Source organism: Eutrigla gurnardus (genome assembly GCF_963514095.1).
Source record: "Eutrigla gurnardus genome assembly, chromosome: 19".
NCBI classification, from domain to species: domain Eukaryota; kingdom Metazoa; phylum Chordata; class Actinopteri; order Perciformes; family Triglidae; genus Eutrigla; species Eutrigla gurnardus.
In genome coordinates, this window is record NC_139930.1 from 4,538,449 (window position 1) to 4,557,667 (window position 19,219).

Here is a 19,219-nt window from a genome sequence, read left to right on the forward strand (position 1 = left end):
GGTGATTTATTTCATAAACTATCACAGCACATCATGTTAACTTGGTGAATTATGTCAATGATATTGAATTGACCTGTAACTCCTGGGGATGTTGGGACTCCAAATGCTGAGTGTCCAGAGATAACTATTGTTATGATATATATCAATAAAATGTAATTTATTGAATACTATGAACCAACCCTTTAACACACTAATGAATTCAGCATTTAACAATGAAAATGATAATGAAATTGCAGGTGTAGTAGTGTGGCATAGCAGCAGCTGCAGTTCAGTGAGCAAACTCACCTTGAATGGATGTAGATGTTGATATCTGCTGTGGCTGTGACCGGGTCTCCACCCGGGAGGAAACGCCGAGTTCAGCACAGCCGGGATTCGGGGTGGTGATAATAACTTGAGCCCTCGGGGAGCGCTGACTCACAGTCTGCCCACGGACGCTGGTATTTCACACTCCAGCAGGAGTTGTGGATGCTGCTGTCATCACTGTATTTTGTGGTATGGCAACAATAATCACCATTTTCATTTGTACAAACGACGACTGGTTATGATTTTGCCTGATTACATAAATACCTGGTATCCATTTATCTCAAAAACGTCACATGAAGATGTCATTGAGACAACAAATGACATGAAACACATTGTTGGGACATGAAGAACCCGACTGTTTTACAGCTCTGCAGTGCAACAGGTATCACATGTAAATACATCCAGTCATCAGAGTCAGAATCAGAGAGGAGTGTGTTACTACGTACGTTTTCACATACAAGGAACTCGCCTTGGTGTGAATACAAGAACAGAAGAGAGACATAGAGAGACAAGCAGGTGCAGGGTGGGAAAGACAGTCTGAGAGAGAGAGAGAGAGAGAGAGAGAGAGAGAGAGAGAGAGAGAGAGAGAGAGAAGCACGTAAACACACACACACACACACACACACACACACACACACACACACCTGCTCAGCTTTGTCACTACACCTGTTTCCTTCCTTCAGCATGCTGGTGGCATTTCAGTTGCATAAAGCAGAGTTCATTAGTGGAGAGGAAGAAGGGGAAATAAAGGAGAGCTATAAAGGACAATGGAGGAGGAGGAGAACGGGATGGGCTGAGAGGATGGGTGTAGAAGAAAGGAGGTAGATTAGAAGGGAGGAGGAGGAGAGGAGGAAGACACTAGAGGAAGAGTATCAGGCAGAAGAGGAGATGTTAAGAAAAGCAGCAGGAGGAAGAGGAAGAGATGTATATGGGGACAAGAAGGAGGGATGGAGGAGGAGGAGGCAGGAGGGAGGGAAACAGAAAATGGGGGGAAAAGAGAATATTGAGAGAAGACAAGCGAGGGAGGGAGGAGATAGAGGAGAGGAAGGGAGCAAGAGGATGACGGGTAGAGAGATAAATCACAGGACATGATGGGGAGGGATGCCGGACTTTGGGACTTGTTAAATATTCATATGTGACTCAATGACAATAGGACAGGCGGAGGCGTCGCCATGGCAACCAGAAGAAAGGAGAGGGCAGAGCAGGAAATGAGTAGCGGAAAGAGAGGAGAGGAGATATGGGGGAAAAAAAGGTGGAGAAGAGTAGAAAAGGGGGTATGAGAAGAGGAAACAGGAGATAATACAGGATGAAGAAAAGAAGAGGATGAGATGGAGGAGGATAGGAGGAAAGGGAAAGAAAAGAAGAGGAGGAGGAGGGAAGAGCGATTAAGAAAAGGAGAGGAGGAGGAAGAGGGGATGAAAGATGAAGAAAATAAGAGGAGGAGGAGGAAGAGGACACAATGCCGTAAAGAGGTGTAATTGAGGAAGAAGGAAAGTAAGGATAAAGGAGCAGGAGGTGTTGCCGTAGCAACAGGAAGAGAGGGAGTGATGCTTTGGGAGGAAGAAGGATAGAGTTACAGATCAGGAAAGAGATCAGAGGAAAAGAGGAGGATGTGGAAGGGAGGAGGACAAGGTTGACGGACGAGGAGGAGGAGGGAGAAAAGAAAGGGGGACGGGAGAGAGATACAGGAGATGAGAGGAGGTGAGACAAAGAAAATCAGGGGAGGAGCAAGGAACCGATAAGGAAGAATGGAGCAAATGAGATTGTAGAAAGGAGGAGGAGGGGTTAAAGGTCAACAGTTCTTTCTCTTCATCTTCTGTTCTATCTCTGTAATTGATCTAGTCTTTTCCCATCAGCCCCCTGGCACACACACACACACACACACACACACACACACACACACACACACACACACACACACACAGCGCTACTTAATGGCCTGTGAGTGAATGATGTAAGTACAACACAATGCTGCTTTGATCATGTTGTTACGTCTGTGACATATTTTCAAGGACGGCGTGTCAGCCTTCCAGACTCCATTAAACTGGGATGTTTGACAATCTTTTGTTCCCACTACAGAAGAATAAGAAACATCAGGCTGTCCGGCCATCCGACTTCTATTTTTAACTCTGCTGCTTCTGCCGGAACTCCGGAAACTTCTGGTTGAAAACGTGACTTTTTTCTCGTCTTGTCTCTTGACTTATGAGAGAGGAGGATGAGGTGCCCTCTAAAGTCTCTGCATGTGTCTCGTCCTGCTCTCAGTCTGATTTCACAACAGGTCAGAGGTTCACACACACACACACACACAACATGCATCAGCTGACCTTTAACCCTGAACACCACAGAGCTTCACTCTGACAGTGAGGAAGGTCGCCGACCAGGTCAGTTAATATGAACTCAACATGGTAGCACTTTGTTATAATCGTTAATATTATTATTATGGTAGTTGTACTAGTATTGGTTAGTAGCTCAGGGCTACGGATATATTTCATATTCAATTTAATTTTTTTTCCCCAAAAAATCACGAATCACAACTTTGCCATCGAGGTATTTGCAATCATATGACATCCTCTGTCAGAAAACTTCCTTAAAACACGTCTAACTTGGGGAAAAAACAGGATAAAAGCTCCGGGAGCAACTGGGGAGAAATCCTTCCCAACAGATGTGTCATGTGTGCAGAATATCATGCAACACAACCAACATTTCCTGCTGCAGATTGAAATCAGACGAGAGAAAGCACATTTACATATTGTGAAAGTGAAGTGTCTAAAACCCATTTTGCTGCAGCAGCAGCACCAGCAGTCTCCCAGCAGCTTGTGAAGGAGGATTGAAGTATTGACTGATTCGTCTACACGGACACCAATCGTTCTTTTTCTTCATGTCGCTCAAAGGGAGGGATATCAGTCGGGAGGCTGAACCACAGCTCTTTCAGTCAGATGCTGGACCCGTCCACCTCGCCACCCCCCAACACGGAGCAGCGTGGATGCCTTTACTTCCTTTGTCCTCCATCAAAAACAATCCTAATTAACTTTGCATCGGCACAGTTTTCATGCTGAGCGACAGGAAGAAATTGACAATTTGTGTCCAATAAATCGCCTTTTGAGACTATTTCCTGATCTGCCATGAGCCCGGCCTGTTTAATGGGATCTCCTTGCTGCTTATTATTAGTGTCATGGTAGTTGTAGTAGAAATATTTCCTACCTCAGTTCCATGCAGTACAATGAGGGCAAAAGGCTGCAGAATCAACATTAAATCTGAACTAGAGAAAGTACATTAACCTTTTTCTTGGTAAAGGTTGTAAAGTTAAAAGGTGGTTAAAGGAGGTTCGGCTGCTGCAGTCCATTACTCTCCTGCTGTCTGCTCCACAAACACATTCGACACCTCCTGCCACCGGAACAATTAACACCATGTTCTTTTGTGCCAGGAAATTATCCAATGTTCTCATTCCAGGATTTGACTCCTCGTCCAGAACCGGGTTTCCCCGGAAACAATTATTCTGCATTTTGATCCTTCACTTGATCCAGCATGTAGACCAGCCCCATGTACATTATAGCAGTGTCCAACTTCCTGCCTGCTCTCACAGCTCATCAGTGCCGGGTGGAAAATGTGGATCGAAAACCTGGAGACGTACGAACGTACGGTGTTTGTGATTGATCCGAGTCGGCGTGGAGCAGGGTTCACATGTGTTCGCCTTGCTTTGCTGTGTTGTGCTGAACCTCCGACGGATTATAGAGGAGCATGAATCCGGGTCAGCGGGCCGGCAGAGATAACAGGGTATCAGAGAGAAACACGGAGCATCCACAGGCTTTTTTATCCCACTGATGAAGCGTTTACTCGCCCAGTTAAGCTCGGCCGTTACAGGTCAACAAATGAGATCAGGAGGTCGCCGGAGTTTCATACACAGCTATGGTTTTGACAGAAGCCTTTTTGTCCGTGGGAGATGGAAAATACCGGGCAGTGAGACGGGTTTCTACATGAGCTTTTATGGCCTCATCCAGAGTGAAAGTGGAAGGTCAAACAGATAAAGGACAGCTGCTGTTGGTCCTTTTCCATCCTGTAATGGGAATCTACAAAGTCAGAGATTGATGTCACCTGATGAAAAGTCACACAGGAGAGTTTTCAATCAAATCCTCCGAAACGGACAAGAACTGTTATAAGCAAGGTTGTGAATTGTGTTGTAAAGCAAGATATACCAGCCACTCACTTTGAGTGCATTTCCTAAAGCTCACACATGGACAAAAGGGTAGAAGCATCATAAAGAATCATGAAGGGAAATATCACTGAACATACCACTCAAATTTGGGAACATTTAATCGATGTATTGATGAGCGACTGAGAGTAAAAACGTCCACTTCTTACTGGATTTGCAAATCTGTTAGACATGAAGAGGAGATGGGATGCTATGGGATTTAATTGCAGACCGGGATGAAAACATAATATGTTGATCGTGAATTTCCATTATGAGCATCATGGTGGATACATAATACCTGTCATGGGTGACTTGGAAAGGCTGCCACAGTGCAAAATAGAGCCTGATTCAAACATATTTAAGTGTTATAACTTAAGCTTAATTAATGTAGGGGACCTTATGATGACCTCATTTAAGATTCTGTTCTAAAACAAAACAACGTTGATGTGATGAAATTAAAATAGGTGTCATAACACAATATGAGGTGAAACTCATCCCAGTATGTTTTAGTTCCAAAAAATCATGCTGATAAAGCATTAAAATGTGCTTTCGGTTGATTATCAATAGAATGTGATTTGTCTGTTAAATGCTGGCCTTACTGTCTATAAGTTGTTAAGTGTTGAACAGGCTGCGGCTGCATCCTGATTCGGCCCCTCTGATCTTTTAAATGTAGGCGATTTAAAAATCTATAAACGACTGGAGGTGAAGTCCTGAGGCAGAAAACGGTCGAAAGTCTGGTCAGGATAAAAGCTTTAACGGGACCAGCCTGATTCATCTATATTTACAAATCTAGATCAGCCGGTTCATGTCTCTCAGGGGGAGACATATGGCACATGTGCCTTATTTCAGAATAAATATTGTCCAAATAATTGGACAGGTCCACCCTCCATCGGCCACATGCACAGATTTTATGATAAGAAATGAAACATTTTTATTAGGGGTGACCCCGACTATTCCACGATTCAATCTAAGGAGCCTAACTGCCCATCCCATAGGTGAATCATTGTTAAACACAGGATCATTCCATTCAGGCTATAGGCGATGCTGAACGTTCCGCTCTCCCCCTGGAGCTCCTACACAGCTTTTTCAATTAATTAGCAAAACAAAAAAAATGTATTCGACAATCAGTCGACTACAGGCAAGACTTGACTAATCAGATTTGACCATGTAAATTCTTAGTCGGGGACACTCCTTATATGTACAAAATCTCAACGAAACAAAAAAAACCAACAAAACCAAATACTGTGTGTTTGACCCATCCCCCATCCTTCTCATGTCGACTTCTGTCCACTCATTTTGGAATTCATTTGGGAAACGTCGGAAGCAAACGTAATTCACCATAAAACCCCTAACCCAACAACGGAGGACAGACCACTGTTTTTGTTGCCTAAACTGTAGTTATTTCAAGCCCAACGGTGATGTTTTTCCTAAACGTAACTAACTTGTTTTTGTAGCGTAATGTCGTCTGGGCTACAGGCACAAACGCTACTTCCAACTGAAATACATCCATTTCAAAGTCGTGTGACTCAGCAGATAGCAATTTGTGTCTATTTCACTGTGTTCTTCATTTGTAGTTTTCTGTAGTGCTTCGACAGCGCCTGCACTTAGTGATGTCTGTGAGGATTCACAGGAAGGACTCACAACGAGCACACGGAGACGGTTTCCTGCATCGACAAACCTTTCCATTCAAATATTCCGGCTGAGACTTTATTGGTTTTCCACATCACGCCGAGCGGAATATTGAATATGTATTTTTTTTTTTCAACTACAAAGACAAACTCTGCATGAAGGCCACGCTCAATAGAACACACATAGTGTGTGTGTGTGTGTGAGAGATGTGCACTTGACTGTCACACACACACACAGATGGAGGCACTTAAGCTGGCCCACTCGGAGGTGACAGTCTGTATAGCTGGACCGAACACACCATTACACAGTGATCACGGTCTCTGCAGGACCCGAGTACAGACTCCGTCACTGCCTCCTGTCCTCTGAAACACATGCAGACCAACGACATGTTTGATGAGGTGGACTCGGAGGCAAGCTGTTATCTAACTGCATGTGGATATTATCAGCGGTCTCCTCCATGTGGCCCCGTTAACTAAACGCCCCTTTTCTATTCTTGCCCCTTTATCCTATTTGTTATTTGGATTTCATTCATCCGCTGCTTTCAGTTCAGTTCAACTCGTGGAGATGTGAAACTTCCTGCTGACAAGACGATCCATCACAGTCAACATAAAGTCGCCTTTGCTTTTTTATTCAGTTTTTAAGTGTAGATTGAAAAGTCTGCACAGCACCGACAGGCTACAAGAACTGAACTCTGACAGAAATAAAAAGAGACGTGACGTTCATTGTGATGGATTAGGTATCTGAGGAGATCTGGATTTGATTTTAATGAATGAGATTAGTGAAATATAAAAACATAAAAAAAAGTGTATAAAATATTACATTGTGATTCAAAACCAGGCGGCAACCTTTGGTTCTGAAAAGTGAAGCCAAAGCTGATGTGCCTTAAACTTGCCTTCTGTCTACTGGCCATCAGGGGACGACAACTGGTTGCAAAACGTCTGATTTCATGGAAGTCTATGAGGATATTTATTTATTTATTGTCACAGTAAACATTGTAAACTTGGCGTATTAGGGCCACTGTAGGGACGGAGCCAAGAGAGGTGAGCAATATTCAGAGAAAAAAAGTTGTAAATTTGCGACATTATGAAGGAGCAAATTTGCTGAATTAGCCCAACCACTCGATCAATAAACACCCATAAGATGACAATTTGGCCGATATAAAAAAAAGCAACAATAACCATCAACAGCCGCCACCTTAACGAGGTGTTGTCACACATTGTGATGTATTAATTAGAAAAATAAATGCGTACATGCATGGGGAGTTAGCTAGCATAAATGCATAATTGTTAGCATCGTAATAGAGTAGCAAATCTGCCAATTTGTCACAGATTTGGGATATTTGCCACCTCTCTCAGCTCCGTTTTTTTCCCCCCCTACAGTGTCCCTAATACACCGTCGTAGTAAACATGGTCTCAATCTCTAGTTCTTCAATCCAACATGATGTGGCGCTCAGTCTCCCTTATCCGGAGAATCAGTATTAATTTTATTTAATACTTGACTTCAAACTTAAAATGGGTACGACATGGATTGATTTCCTGACTGGAGCAATATGCAATTAAAATAATGAAATGTATTTTTGCATCACAAAGAAATGAAAAATATAAAACATAGGAATAACAACAGATGACACATGGTGTTCCATTACCATAACAGCAGCAGTGCGGAAATTACTTTTGACATGATGTTATGTAGAATCATTTAGAAAATAAATGTGAAGTGACTACGACTAACAGAAACACGCCTGCAGTCTGCAGAGTTGTGTCTCTGGATTCTTTTACTTCTTTAGAGGATTTAGAGGTATTTTAGCTGCAGCTTGTTCTCTGAAGGGATGCTCTGAGTCTGACTGGGCTCACCCACTTCTTGCAATGTGTTGTCAATGTTATGTAAAATTTACATATTATGCAGTCCATATGTGACAAATGCATGTATGTGATAGGACTAGCACATTTCAAAAAGCTTGTTTCAACCCATTTAACAAACTAATGCTTTATGTCCTATATTACGTTCCAACTCTTCTGACCACATCCCTTGAACAAATGCAAAACAAATTCTGAAAATATTGTCGCGGAAATGTAACATCTTTTACTCTTAAAATCCACATAGATGTGATATAATATGATTTCTGTTGTTAAATCCAATCACATTTGTCTAACTTTTGTCTCCCTTTGTTTTCTTATGCATCCCCTTCCTAGAGGGATTTGTGTCTTTGATTTTTTTCAAATTGTATTTAGTTTATGTTGAAATTTTACTTTACTTTATTTTGAAATACGGTTAGGTCTATATTACAGTATGTATGTAATAAGAATGATTTGTAAAATAAATGATTGTATGGACCTGGAAATTTTCATGAAAAAAGAATTCAAAAACAAAAAAAAATATATTTTTTGGTTTCTTATGGAAATATGGTGATTGAAATGCTGTGAAAAAAATATAATAATAATAACCCAGACAAACAGGATTGAGCCTTTGACCTGCGAAACAGGAGCCATTTTCCGAAGGCTTATTACAGTGTGTTCAGCTTTAAGAAGTTTAATTTAAGTTTAGTTGTTTTATGACTTTAGTTTCACTTGTGTGGTTCTGTTCCGACCTTCACCAACTGATCCATCGCTTTGTCCCGCTGTCAGAGCTCCAATAAAGTCTGTTGCTCTGTTAAGCTAAAAGCTTTCCACCTTCAACGCTGGGAAGGCTGTTATTGTGGAGCAGCGAGAGAAAGTAGACTGTGTCACCGAGGTTCAATCATCCGCTCAGTTTAGAAAGAGTCATCGCTCAGAAACAGGTTTTATGAAGCTGAAAGTTAAATCACTTTTTCTTTTGTTCTTATTGTCTTTTAGGTGTACGAGCAGGACGACCTGTCGGAGCAGATGGCCAGTCTAGAAGGGCTGATGAAGCAGCTCAACGCCATCACCGGCTCCGCCTTCTAACCTCCCCTTGGCCGCGGCCCAATCAGGAACCCTTCTTCAAGCCTCGACGTCACCTGCTCTGCACATGCCGACGGCGGCAACAGGTCCATCTGGGTTTGAAGACGCCACCACGGAATCAAAGCTCCATCTGTGCTTGAGTTTGTTTGGTTCCTGCTGGTCTTCGGACTCTGTTTGTGGACCGGGTTAGTGATAGAAGGGGGATCAAACGAGAGGAGAAACACTATGGCAGCACAGCATCAACTCTGTCATCAAGAACAGGAGGGGGCTTCTTTAGGAGGACTCTTCAAAACACAAAACTAGAAAAACCCAATGCCTAGCAGCCTCGGCTTCACCACGCAGGGTGACGGGATTATCACGTAAAAAACAAGGTGTAAGATCCCTCCTGTTTCTCTCCTTTGTGGTATTTATTAGCGTCCTCCACCGCTGAGTTTCCCACAACTCAGTTACTGTGACTGTACCTCACTGGTTTTTCATGGAAGTATTCCTTTTTGGTCTTCTGTTCGGGTACAGGATGTGTATATGGTTTGAAACTGCCACAGTAAAGGAATAGGAAACACATCCTCAGCCACCAAAGTTTCACCAAAACATTTCTTTTTCTCACCTGGACCCGAGGTCGGCCTGTTGTAGTGACGTCCTCAGCATTTCTTGCCTATTTTTCCAATATATAACAATTTTTCTTTTGCTTTGGAACAAAACAAGTGTGATTTACTGAACCGATCATCGCTTGCAACCCCGGCAACCCTTCCACTTCTGGATTGGAAGGTTTGAAAAAAAACAAAGGGGTTTTAAAAATGTGATTTTGGCCGGATTGAATCTTCTGGATCTGATCCAGCTGACTCTACTCTAAGAGGACTTTAAAGAACCCTCTATAGACTCCCACAGTCAGTTGCTGCTCTTGACCAAGCCTTTACTCGCCCGAACCATGACGAACTCCAATCTTTACCTACAAGGACTCGTGCCAAATCCTCAACGTATTGTAACCTTCTTTGTTTCCGCTCTTTGTTTTTGAGTCTGCATCAGTCCCGAACGTGGACCGAGAATGAATGGAAAGCAGTGAGATGATCCAAGCAGAGCAGATGTTAATAGAAAGCTGGAGATCTGGATGAAGGCTGGCAGAGAAAAACGTGTTGAAATCGGGTGTTAACAACTCTTTCACAATTCGCCATGTTGCACCGTTATCGTGTAGCATTCCAGAACCCTCTCAAGGCACTTCCTGAAAGAGTCACAAAACTGAAATCTGATTCTTGTACGTGGACACGAATCTCTCACTTTTCTGTCCACAAAAAGCAATGAACTCTCATTGGCCTTGTTTTTGTGTTGAGTGACTAGAAAAAAATTGACAATTCGTCTCACTGTACACGTTTTTTTTGTGACTATTTGACAAATTGCCATGAGACTGACCCAAACATTCAGTGCATTGTGTCGCCCCCTGCTGGTTGGAGAACCCAAGAACGATCACAGTCTCTGAAATGGAGAGAAAGTGAAAGTGTTGTTGGAGTTTGGAACATCTGTTCTGGGAGAGCACCATCAAAAGCCAAACGCTTGGGTATATTTATAAAAACTCAAATCTATGGATCAAGATCTTAATTCTAAGGAGTTCCCTAAAAAAAATTAAAAAAAATTGCTTGAAATCTCTCGAAAAAGGAAGAATCAATTGTGAAGGAGGTGTTACAGCAATAGGATCAGGAATGGAGTTATTATTAGTGGAATTATTGTTATTATTATTATTATTATCAATGAGATTAGCGATGTTAGCGGACAGCTGACGAGGATGAGAATGACAGTGACCTTTTATCGTGTGTCTGACTGAAGGGGAGCGTGTTGTATTCGGGGCTGCTTTTGATGAATCCATATTTATTTTTCATGAGACAAACACATGTACCTCTGTCGACCTTGATCGCCCACGTGGGGAAATTGCAAAGCCGCCAGCTTCACTTTGAGTTTACTTCAGGGCGTTCCGTTTTTATACAAAAGAGGAAGAGAAAAAAAGTCACAAAAACATGCAAACAAATAATGCATATTCCACAAAGTCTATTTTTACATTTGCTGTCCCGTCAGAACTGTGTTTTTGTTTTTTCAAATCAGGTTTTATTAAACACGTTTCCACAGAAAGCTACTGTTACCGCCGTGAAAATTGACAACCGTCAGCTTTTGAACGCATCATAAACGACAAGAAAACATGAGTTACATGTTACAGGCTCTGGGAGAATATTTAGTGTCATTGTTTTTGTTGTATTACTTTTTAAAAAAGGAGAGCAGGCAGTTTGAGATATCATCACAAAATTGAGATCTAATGATTTGTGTACATTGACTGGAAGTTTCCTTTTATTTGTTCATGTCAATTAGCACTTAGTTAGGTTTCGGAAAACCATCACAGTTGGGCTTAAAATAACTAGGTACAGTTAAGTTTGGGCAACAAATCGAATGTGTCGAGCACTGCCTGGTGGTTGAAAGTCCTGTGTTGTTGGGATCGGGGTCAAATGTTAGATTCAGGCAACAAAACCACACAAACTCATCAACACGACTTTGATGGTGTTGGTGTTCTTGGATTCTTCCACCTCCCCAGCCGAGTCTTTCTCAGTATTTAATACTCTCATCGTTGCATAGTCACATCAATGCATCTAATTTTTGGTGAAAAGACACAAAACCACTAGATTGCATTATCGGACTATTTCACAAACGGAATGGGGGTAGACCTGAAAAACCAGAGACCGGGGTGAACCAGAGACCGTGGTGAACCAGAGAACGGGGTGAACCAGAGACCGGGGTAAACCAGAGACCGGGGTAAACCAGAGACGGGGGTAAACCAGAGATGGGGGTAAACCAGAGACGGGGGTAAACCAGGGAAGACGGGGATAAACCAGAGAAGGGGGTAAACCAGGGAAGACAGGGGTAAACCAGAGACGGGGGTAAACCTGAGACAGGGGTAAACCAGAGAAGACGGGGGTAAACCAGGAAGACGGGGGTAAACCAGAGACGGGGGTAAACCAGAGACGGGGGTAAACCAGGGATGGGGGTAAACCAGGGAAAACGGGGGTAAACCAGAGATGGGGGTAAACCAGAGACAGGGGTAAACCAGAGACGGGGGTAAACCAGAGATGGGGGTAAACCAGAGACAGGGGTAAACCAGGGAAGACGGGGGTAAACCAGAGACGGGGGTAAACCAGGGAAGACGGGGGTAAACCAGAGACGGGGGTAAACCAGGGAAGACGGGGGTAAACCAGAGACGGGGGTAAACCAGAGACAGGGGTAAACCAGAGAAGACGGGGGTAAACCAGAGACGGGGGTAAACCAGAGACGGGGGTAAACCAGAGATGGGGGTAAACCAGAGACGGGAGTAAACCAGAGAAGACGGGGGTAAACCAGAGACGGGGGTAAACCAGAGACGTAACCAGAGACGGGAGTAAACCAGAGAAGACGGGGGTACACCAGAGACGGGGGTAAACCAGAGACAGGGGTAAACCAGAGACGGGGGTGAACCAGAGACCGGGGTAAACCAGAGAGCACAGAAAGGCAGGAGCATAAAAATGACAAATGATTCGTTAATCAGCTGAGGGGAGAAAACAGGCCATCAGTATGCTCCGTATTTGACTGTGTCACTCCAGTCACCATATTGTAATTTTCAGACCTTTATCTCTGCGTGATGAAAGGAGGGAGCCGGAGGGAGACGGAGGGAGCGAAGGCGGAGAGGGTGAATTGATATTCAGAGGTGGTTTTGTGCGTGCGAGTGAGGGCACGGAGGAATGAGGCCGGGAATTCATTATAATGCTGTTTTCAAATATTATGATTCAAGCTCACGCTCGCCGGGCTGTGGGGAGAGAGAAGTCCCACAGACGGAGGGGATGGAAGGGTAACATCTCTGCAGAACGAGCGCCGGGATGAAAGGTGAACGGAGGCGGGCGAGCGGGCGGCACCGGGATCAAACTCATCAGCGCGTTGCGGGGAGATACATTCAGTCTGAGCCGAGTGCTTTCGCACTTCTCCTCTCCCTCGTTCAGGACGCGGCGCCGAGCTGCAGACGGTGATCCAGGTGACACTGGCATGTGATGGAGAGGAAGAAAATCTGATTTCAGCAGCACATTCTCAATGAAACGGCGTGTTGACACAAGAGATTTCTTCTTTCTCACATTTAAGCCCATTAAATATGAAAGTAATGTGAATCCGTTTCTAAATCATCTATCGGTTCTTAAATTGATTCCCATCTTCCAGGCATTATTGAATTTGTATGAAATCAAAATCGTCTTTGTAGGGATTTCAACACTGGACTGACTGAAACCCATTTTTAATACTTGGATTGACATGAGGAGATTCACTCACTGCTGGTTAAAGGCTTCAACATCAAAGGAGACATATCATGAAAAGCTCTTTTTAAATGCTTGTTTACATCCATTGTGGTGTCTGAGTGCCTACCAACCCTCAAACTGTGAAATAAGACAACCTAGTCAGGTGTATGTGGGCTGATCAGAGAACGGGATTCAACCAGCCAATCAGATTTGGCTCCTCCCCCTATGTCACGCGCCGACCCGTGACTGCTGAAGTAATTTGTACGTAGTGGATTTGTTGCCTGAACCTAACTTCCTGTGATGACGGAAGTTTATTTTGATAAGACACGATTCTTGTAACGGCGCTCCGTCACTGACGCCGTGACACTAGCGGGGAACGTAGGGTGTCATAGTTCGGACCTCTGACCAGAGTGAGGACGTGTTGGACATGCAGGTTCATTAGAATATCTCATCTGAGAAGCTCCGCCCACAGCAAAGGTCCACCATATTGTTCTTGCAGGCCAATCAGAGCAGCCTGGGCTTTTTCAGGTTGTTCAGGAGAGCTTTTCAGACGGCGGGGGATTACTTATAATAATAATATAATATACACAACCAGACTGTGTGAGAAAAGTCTTGTGTGTTTGAAAGCACTTAAACACAGAAATGAGCCGGATCACAAGCAGGATTATATTCGCCCTTACAAGTTTTTTTTGCCATGGAGATAAATACGGCACGTTATGTGTCTTTCCTTTTCACTAACCAGCCTGGTTGCCTCTAATCTACGTTCCCAAACAACACAATGGCATCGTCAGTTACGTTTGGATGGGAACATATTTAATCCCCAATGATGTTTGTTCATGACGTATCACAAACATGGTTCTAATCATAGTCCGATCACGGAAACCCAGAGGAGGCCTGGGTGAAACAGCACTTTCACCCAGGAGACCACTGTTCCTGTCCTGTGTTAAAGTTGACTAATTTGAATTTAGCTTAAATAATAAGTAAAGACATAATTACTATCAGCCAAACCATGATGTCTTGCTACACCTCACCAGGTAGGTTTGTAGCGTTTCAACTCACAACTTCCAAAACCAACATGGCCTCCTACATACAACTAAACTGCTCTCTTATTATGATCCCAGGGAAAATATAATAATATAGATATACAGAAATATTATTTTCTGCACCAAACGGTTGAAGTTCTAAATGTTTTAAAACCATGTGAAACACCTTGTTCACAAACAAAATAAGAAGTACTACAAAACTGCTTTAAGTTTAGTAAAAAAAAACATCATGAAATGGCTTAAAATGTCTACACCATTGTAACAAGACAAAGAAAAATCAACAAAATTACTTGTTTAACCCGTCCACCAGACGCCCTATTTCCTTTGAAAACTAATTTCTGATATGTTAAGAGCAAAAGTAATAACGATACCCTCAAACATAATTCACAATGCAGTGTTGTTGTGTAGGAACGTCATTTTTAGGAGACAAGGCTGCTGAAACTACGACCATTAAGGACAAAACAAATCTGCCTCAAATGTAATGGAGGATGTCCATGGAGGTTCAGTTGTATGGGAACGTCGTTCAGCAGGAGACGGAGTTATTTCTCTCTCACTGTTACATTTGTCGAAGTCTGTGAAATGTTAATATGTGCTCTGAGTTATGCTAATTTGTTCCTCCCGCACAGCCAACACGCGGGGAACAGATGAGATGTTCTGCTCTGCTGAGGGTTTTTCCCAAAAGCACCGTGTCCCTTTTAAACCCAGCGAACGATGGGAAGGGAAACTGGCTCTTTTCCCTCAGTGGCACGGCAGCAGCATTTCAGCTGCTGGAAACACATCAGATGGAGTGACGGCAAAGATCGTCCAACGCGTGAAATATCAGTCAGTGTGTCCATGAAAATGTCATTAGTGTCAGATTCAAGCTAAAGGACCTATTTGTCATTAAGTCAGTTAAAATGGTTTAATTGATCATTTTTACAATGGAAGCATATATTTGCTTGTTAAGACTATATTATATATAAATATAATTCCATGACAACAACCAGTTATTGAAATTGAGAGTGGCTTAAAACCCAAAATTTTAACATTAATTTGATGTTTAACAAGCTCACACTAGGAAGAGAAACACCTGTAATCTGGATCCTTGTTTCCACGCAGGCCAGGTTTTTGCCACTGATCTGATTTCATAGCAGATCTGACAGTGAACACTTTTGCATAATTTCTGATTATGACATTTCTTTGCCAGACAGTGGCAATGAAGTAACATGAATCGACATATTTAATCTGCTGAACACAAGTGGATCCCCCAGCAACCGAAGTCCACTTCTGTACCTGCTTCACTTGTCTAGATAAAGTATCTCTGTAGTGAAGCAGGTACAGAACTACAGATCTTTTTCTAAATCCAGCCAAAGCGTCTGCTTTCATGCAGCTGTTAGATCTGAATCATTTCTGGTGTGAAACTCAAATGAGTCGACTTACTTAGAATACTTAGAGTAACACGCTGACCGACGGATGCGCTCAATTCATCTGACAGGAATGACTGGAATCACTCAGGGGAAGTGAATTCATCCAAACATTGATGGGATGATTTGTAAAATGTACAAGTACGTGATTTGAGGTTAATGGACTGAAACTTCCCCAAAAATGACTTCATGCCTCTTCAACTGATCCCAGAACAGACTGACCGTTATTCCAAAAGGAAATGGTCCCTCCAAAACGTTACTGAACACATTCTCACTCCCAACTCGTCAAACATGGCCGCCTGCTCACTGGCACTAGGCTTCGAGCTATGACACTCAAGGTTTCCCCGTAGCGTCATTGTGGGAACAGCGTGGAAGTTTCCATCTTTACGTGCATAGTGTTTGTTTTTTTTTTCAAAATAAACTTGTAAATGTATAAATACAATTCTGATGTAGATCTACTTCGTTTTTTAGCTTCATGGTTAGGTTCAGGAAAACATTGTGGTTTGGGCTAAAATATGTACGCTTGTTTCGTCGGTAAGTTACGTTACAAAAGTAAGGGCAAATAAGAAAACGACACAAACAGCAATCTCTTGGGTGAAAGTCCTGTGTTTGTTTCACCCCGCCCTCCTCCCTATGTGGAATAATGATATGTATGAGTTTACATTGGTTAGTGTGTCGTACACATGCTAACGTGTGCCAACTTAGTAACAAGTAAAACACAAAAACATCCGGTTTCATTGAGTCAACGGTGAAGGAAAAGTTTGACCTTTAATTCAGGAGAACCCTGAAGGAACAGCAGAGATCTCAACTTCATCCGATGGATCACAACCAAACTTTCATCTCCGTCCTCCGTCTTGATACAAAGGCTTCCCGTCCGAAGTCTGAGCCTCTAACAGCTAGATGGTATTTTTCTGTTTTTTCTCGTCGGCTCTACATTTGTATTTTACTGTGGAGAAAAGCGTTGCTGCAGCAGAACTACATTACAGTATGCTGCTTTTTTACACTGTACAGTTCCACTAGAGTAGTAGTAACTTTTTTATAATCAAATTTAATATATTATTATTATTATTATTATCATTACGCTATTTTGAGTGCTCTTTAAAACCATTATTTATAACCATGTGATATTTCTGCCAATGTAAATTTAGTTTAGCAAAGAACAAAATGAAAAAGAGGACTGAAGCGCCGTTCAGAGTTTCTGTTTTGTTTGTTTCATTCTTTCGTTTGTTGCCTTAAAAGATTTCCGTATTTAAAAAAAAATATTGTAGAAAGATTATTTACATTTCTCAAAAACACATTGAAATTGTTTCATCACCAATCTGGGTCACTCTGAGGACACACAGTCACCACCACCTTTTTGGGGGGTTCATTTTCAGTCTAAAATATGTAGATTGATGGAATCTATGCAGTTATCCTGTCTAATTATAACCTGTATATAATGACAGACATGATGGTTTTGAAGCCAGGAGTTTATGTTTAACCCCTCGACTGCCATCTGGAGCAAGGAATTCCTAATTTGGGCGAAGAGGGCCGAGCCTAGATGGAGCTGAGGTTGATTTTGTAGAATTTAGTTTGTCAGTCCACCACAGCCAAGTTTGAGTCCGCAAGTTCGTAAAATATGGTTTGTAGTTGCAGAAACACAGCAGGGGGGTCCTCTAGAAACACCTGGTCCTCTATCTGAAAAGGCTTGAGGACTGGTCCCGTGGTGACTGTGTGAGACCCAGAAACACCAAACCAGATCTGATAAGGTGGAAACCCACATTTCAAAGGGAAACGCGACTTCATTAACTTCTTTCTTTGGGTGCTTCTCTCCTGTGTTGGAACCACTGAGGATCAAAAAGGGACAAATTACACGGTTAGAAGAGACCAAGGGACGCTGGTCGGGGATGTGCTGGCTTTGAAAGTGGCCCGATGTTGCTGTGAAATCCACTCAGTCGGCTCGACAGTTTCAGGCCGACGGCTCACAAAAGAGAAAAATGGGGCGAGAAAAAAGAGTTTTGAAAAAATAAAAAAAATTTGGACCTCGTCTCGTCAGAGTGAAAGGGGCAAATTAAACGGCCCTTATCTCCCCTCACGCAGACAATTAGTTCATTTCTGGAACATCATTGTTCGACAGATGGGCTTCTCTGAGTAAATAGAGTTTGACTTCGCCCTTTAAGAAAAAAAGGTCCAATCCTGGAGTCATTATAACCAAATTAGCTTAGTGACTGCAATATTTAAGAGTGTGCGTTTTGCTCATTTGACTGAGGGGGAGAAAAATGATGATGATGATGATGATGATGATGATGTTGATGATGATGATGATGATGATGATGATGATGATGATGATGATGATGAAGAAGTAAAGCAAAGTTTCTATCCACAATGTTGTATACAATTGCTGGTTTTGTAATGCACTGTAGAACAGTCCCATGGTCCTTTTTTATAGAAATGTTATTTCAATGGTGCATTCTTTTTGTTTGATAAATAAAGTTTTGATACAAAAGCAAACACACTGTTTGATTAGTATTCATGTCACTGGGGTCCATAATGTGTGCAATATGAAAGTATGACAGAACCACGGACGGTGTAGAAGAACCCAATGTAGTTACCGTCACTTCACCGACTGTGGTTTTTAATGCTTTGCCATCTCATTATTTTGCAATCAGAAGTGACACGAGAGGGCGGAGCTAAATACCAAATGCTGAACAAGACATTTTCGGTCACCTACAATTGTAAAATTGACTGAAAACACACTGAATGGGTTAAACTTGTTAGACAAAAACGTTGACAACACTGTGGATCTGTCAATCAGCAGGTAGCCCCGCCATAAAGCATGCTTTCTGGTCTATTTGACTCTAAATTTAACATAATGTACTAAATGAACATCATGCTGGATTGAAGACTTGAAACTAGAGATTGAGACCATAAACTCATGTTTACAATGGTAACTGACTTCCATGCAACCAGAGGAGTCAATTCAATTCAATTTTAGTGTCAAACTTAAGTGTGGACACTTAACACATTGAGCAGGACTAGAATACGCTCAAGATTTCCAGAGTCAATACAATTTCAAAGTCCCATCATCACCCAGGGGCAAGAGTTACAGCGAAGGTGGCGAGAAAAAACTGCCTTAATAGGATTTTAGGCAGAAATCTCGTGCAGCCCAGGCCCTTGGGTTCCAACTGCATTTGGTGTTGGTAGTATGGTAGTAGTAGCATTAACAGTAGTGGTGGCATTAACAGAAGCGATAGTATCAACAGTAGTAGTCCATGGCAGCAGGCACAGCCACGCCGAGATGAATCCATCTCAACCATGTCGCTGTAGACCAGAAAGCAGGAGTAGTTGAGCAGTCACACAGCAGGCAGGCGGAGCTACAATATGGTGTTTCCAGCATCAGGCCAGTTAGCAGTCTGCATCGGTCAGGACCTCAGCGGACTCTGCTGGACCAGAAAGCATCATGTCAAGT

The 19,219-nt window shown here is 42.7% G+C and overlaps 2 protein-coding genes across 2 annotated transcripts in view; one reads left to right on the forward strand and one right to left on the reverse strand.

Moving 5' to 3' along the window:
* Positions 1 to 9,048, forward strand: part of dcc (DCC netrin 1 receptor) — a gene marked incomplete at its 5' end in the record, with an annotated part of 283,130 nt that extends 274,082 nt beyond the window's left edge. Inside the window, one exon of the mRNA XM_084035956.1 lies at positions 8,953 to 9,048. Within this exon, the coding sequence (XP_083892082.1) occupies positions 8,953 to 9,042 (90 nt within the window). The 3' untranslated portion in view covers positions 9,043 to 9,048. The remainder of the gene's footprint in view (positions 1 to 8,952) is intronic.
* The window catches only part of LOC311029323 (uncharacterized protein), a 482,663-nt gene that overhangs the window by 305,499 nt on the left and 157,945 nt on the right, over positions 1 to 19,219 (reverse strand). The gene's annotated exons all lie outside the window — the stretch shown is intronic.